The sequence below is a fragment of the Protobothrops mucrosquamatus genome, unplaced genomic scaffold (genome assembly GCF_001527695.2).
Source record: "Protobothrops mucrosquamatus isolate PMUCROS unplaced genomic scaffold, P.Mucros_1.0 scaffold148, whole genome shotgun sequence".
Lineage (NCBI taxonomy): Eukaryota > Metazoa > Chordata > Lepidosauria > Squamata > Viperidae > Protobothrops > Protobothrops mucrosquamatus.
The window spans coordinates 639,553-642,796 of record NW_015386513.1 but is presented as its reverse complement, the minus strand read 5'-3'; the positions used below and the strand labels follow the sequence as shown (position 1 = coordinate 642,796).

The following is a 3,244-nucleotide window of genomic DNA, read 5'->3' as shown; positions in this document are numbered from 1 at the left end:
GCCGCTAATTCACACAGAAGAATGATTTTCTCTGCAAAATTCTTCATGAATTTTGCGGAGAAAAATCTTGCAAGGTCTGTTTTTACACACACACACACACACACACACCACATAAAATTGAGGAATAATCTTGTTACATTCTTAAATTAAACAAATTCATCTTATTTTTTTTAAAAGACAGGAAAACAAATTACTTCTGCCTTACAAATCCACATTAAATGCAAAATCAGGATGTGGGGTGCAGAAAATGTAGTAAGCAACCTAGTAGGGATAACATGGGGTACCCCAAGGATTATCCCTAGGCCAGACTGAAGACCGCTTCTCCCTTTTCCACGAGCCCCCCGATTAACCTGCATCCTCACTTTTCTCGTTGCAGTTTGTTGCTTCGTTGTCCACAAGAGGTGCCACGAGTTTGTTACCTTCTCCTGCCCAGGGGCCGACAAGGGTCCTGCCTCCGACGTGAGTAAACTCAGCAGAGCTGGCCGGAAGGATGGAGGGGACAGTTGAGGGGCAACACCAAAAGAGCCAGCCTGGGGTTGTGGTTGAGACCATGAGTCCACTCCCCGCTGGGAATGCTCAGGGGGTGCTTTGGGGGCACGCTCCCTGGAGGAGGGAAGGTGGGCATGTGATTTACATGACCTAAAGGCAGAATGTACGTGGGTAAAGCCAGTTGGCTTCATTTGCAGACCTAAAAAAGAAAAATCAAAATTGCACATTTTTTGTGGTTTGATTTGAACAGGAGGAAAGTTCACTACAGACTTGAATGTTCAGTCCTTGAACAGCTTTTGCAGCTGGTGTCCTTAATTCCATTCAAGTGCCTCAAACTGTCTTTCTCCCTCTGTGTGTGTATGCATATGTGTGTGTGTGAGGGGGAGGGGGGTTAGCCCAAATCCATCTGCAAAAAAAAGAGGAAAAACTAAGCCTGGAGAACAGAATCAAGGCCTGTCTGGAATCAGGACACCTGGTGAATCTCAGCACTCCCATGGAAATTTTTTCTTAATTTACAGGGATGTCTGCAGAGGGAGGGTAGCCCTGATGTGTAAAAGATGGGGGGGAGGCTTTGATCATATGGCCATGGGCACCATGTTTTTTTTTGCCCCCAGCCCCTTTAGCCCATTCACAGCTTGGCTTCCCCAGATATATTTTCTGTATTCTGGTTTGGTTTTTAAAATACTGTTTTGAGTATGCACCAGGCTGAAAGCCAGAGTCCACTTTTCATGCCAAATGGATCCTCTCTGCTCAGGGGCCATTTTCCTGCCCCCTCCTCCATTTCCTGTGGAACCCACCTGCCATGCTGGGGAGGGGACTGCAGAATATGGCCCAAAAAATCTGAGATGGAGCCATGATGGTGCAATGGATGGTTTGATCCAGGAGTGCTCTTGGCAACCCATTCGTGGGAGCAACGAAAGAGGACTCTTCAAGCTGAATTGGAAAGTGCACAATTGCAAAACTTATCAAAAAGGAAAATTAAACATTCAGAATCTTGAAAGTTTAGGAGGAAATGAAAAATAAGTCTGGAGCCAAATGCTCCCCCTTTTTTTTTTGCCATACTCCAAACGTTTATACATATCTATAAATGGCACCTCCAGGCCCTTTGAGCTAGAAACCCAGCAATTAATTTAACAATAAAAACACAGATTCTGCTTTCAGCAGTCTTTAGAAAATCTGGAGAGAATCCACATTCTAGGCACCAAGCAAGACAAGTGCACACACACACCCCCTTTGAAGCGATGTGCTGTCAGTGGGGAAGAGCTAATTTCAGAGGCTGCCACTGTGATTGATGGGGAGGTGCTGATGAGCCTCTGTTCTCCAACTGCCTCTATTTTTAGTCTCTTTGGTGATGAACAGACCAAAATACAGCCAGATGATTGTCCTCACAGGACAGCTGCCAGGCAGGTGTGAAGCAGATCTTTAAAATGTTGACTGAGGTGGGTTGCCTGGTCAGCTGAGCGCAGCCTGAAGCCTCCACCGCTCTTTCCACCACTCTGGAAGTGGGGAGTTGGGAGTTCCAGCTTTTCCACCTGGAAGTGGGGAATTGGGAGGAGGAGGAGAGATTTTTTTCCCTGCAGTTCTCTCCCTTCCCCTCCTGCTTACTTGATCCTCGATCTTGAGCAGATTAGGGGATCCTGCAAGGGCTTCAGGCTCTCTGTGCTGGAGATAGGGATGGTGCTTGAAGGATGTGTCTTGTGAACGAAGGTCACAGCATTTTTGATTTCTAGTGGAATCTGGCCTTGCACCCCTCCTCCTCCTCTCTCTCCACCTCCTGGCCCAGAGACAGATGCTGCCACTCTCCAATGTCAAGATGTTTCTGGGTCATCAGATGACGGGTCCTCCACTGACCCGCCCCAGGCCACCTTCCTTCCGAATGTGGCATCTCGGATGCTCTGAGACGTTGCTCTGGAGAGGCCTCTTCTGTTGACTCCAACTGCTCCATTCCCCCCCCTGGGGCCTGCTAGGGTGGTGGAATGCGGCTCCTCATTCCCAACAGGGAGGGAAGGAGGCATTCCAGGAGACCAAGAGAGAACAACGCTTAGATAGTCTGTGTGGGAGAAAGAGAGCTAAGATGGCTCCTCCCCAACAGTTCTCAGAGTATGTTTAGCGGTGCAAACAGTCTGTTTCAGTTGGGCAAGTTCTCTGTCTAGAGGTGAGGAACAATGGAACAAACTGCTTCGAAGAATCTCAGTGTGTCTTGCTTGGTCTTTAGGGTCTGACAACAGGTTCCAAATCTGAATGCTGGCAGACACCCGAGGGCCTCCAAAGGGCCTCTCCTGCCATTCAGAGAGCAGAACAGCCACATGCTGGTTTGGGGCAAAGATGGTGGCTTATTGCTGGTTTTGGTGGGAAGAAGAAGGTCTCCTTGCTTCACTACTCGTAGCTGCCTGCCTTACTTCAGAGGAGTTGTGTGCTTTTCTAATGCCTGAGAGATGGATGAAAAGGGGCATCCTGCAAGATTGGGAGATAACAATAGTTAGAAGACCATCAAGTGCATGAGAGCAAATCAAATTTTAAAAAGGGCAAGAGAAGATGGATTGCTTCTTTCTTTTCTTTTTTTTTCAATATAAAATTTTTATTGTTTTCATCATAAAAAAAAAGAAATACATCACAGATATTACACAATGTTATATCCCATCCCCCCACCCCCCGGACTTCCCAAACCAAACCTAGGCTAATATTCAAATACAAGTAAACAAATATTAATATCTCTAACTCCAAACTCTAAACTTAAACAATCCATCTCCTCCGT

At 46.8% G+C, this 3,244-nt stretch overlaps 1 protein-coding gene across 1 annotated transcript in view; it reads left to right on the top strand.

Moving 5' to 3' along the window:
* Positions 1-376: 376 nt before the first annotated feature.
* The window catches only part of PRKCB (protein kinase C beta), a gene marked incomplete at its 5' end in the record, with an annotated part of 135,671 nt that continues 132,803 nt past the window's right edge, over positions 377-3,244 (top strand). Inside the window, one exon of the mRNA XM_015813256.2 lies at positions 377-459. Coding sequence (XP_015668742.2) covers positions 377-459 — 83 coding nt within the window. The remainder of the gene's footprint in view (positions 460-3,244) is intronic.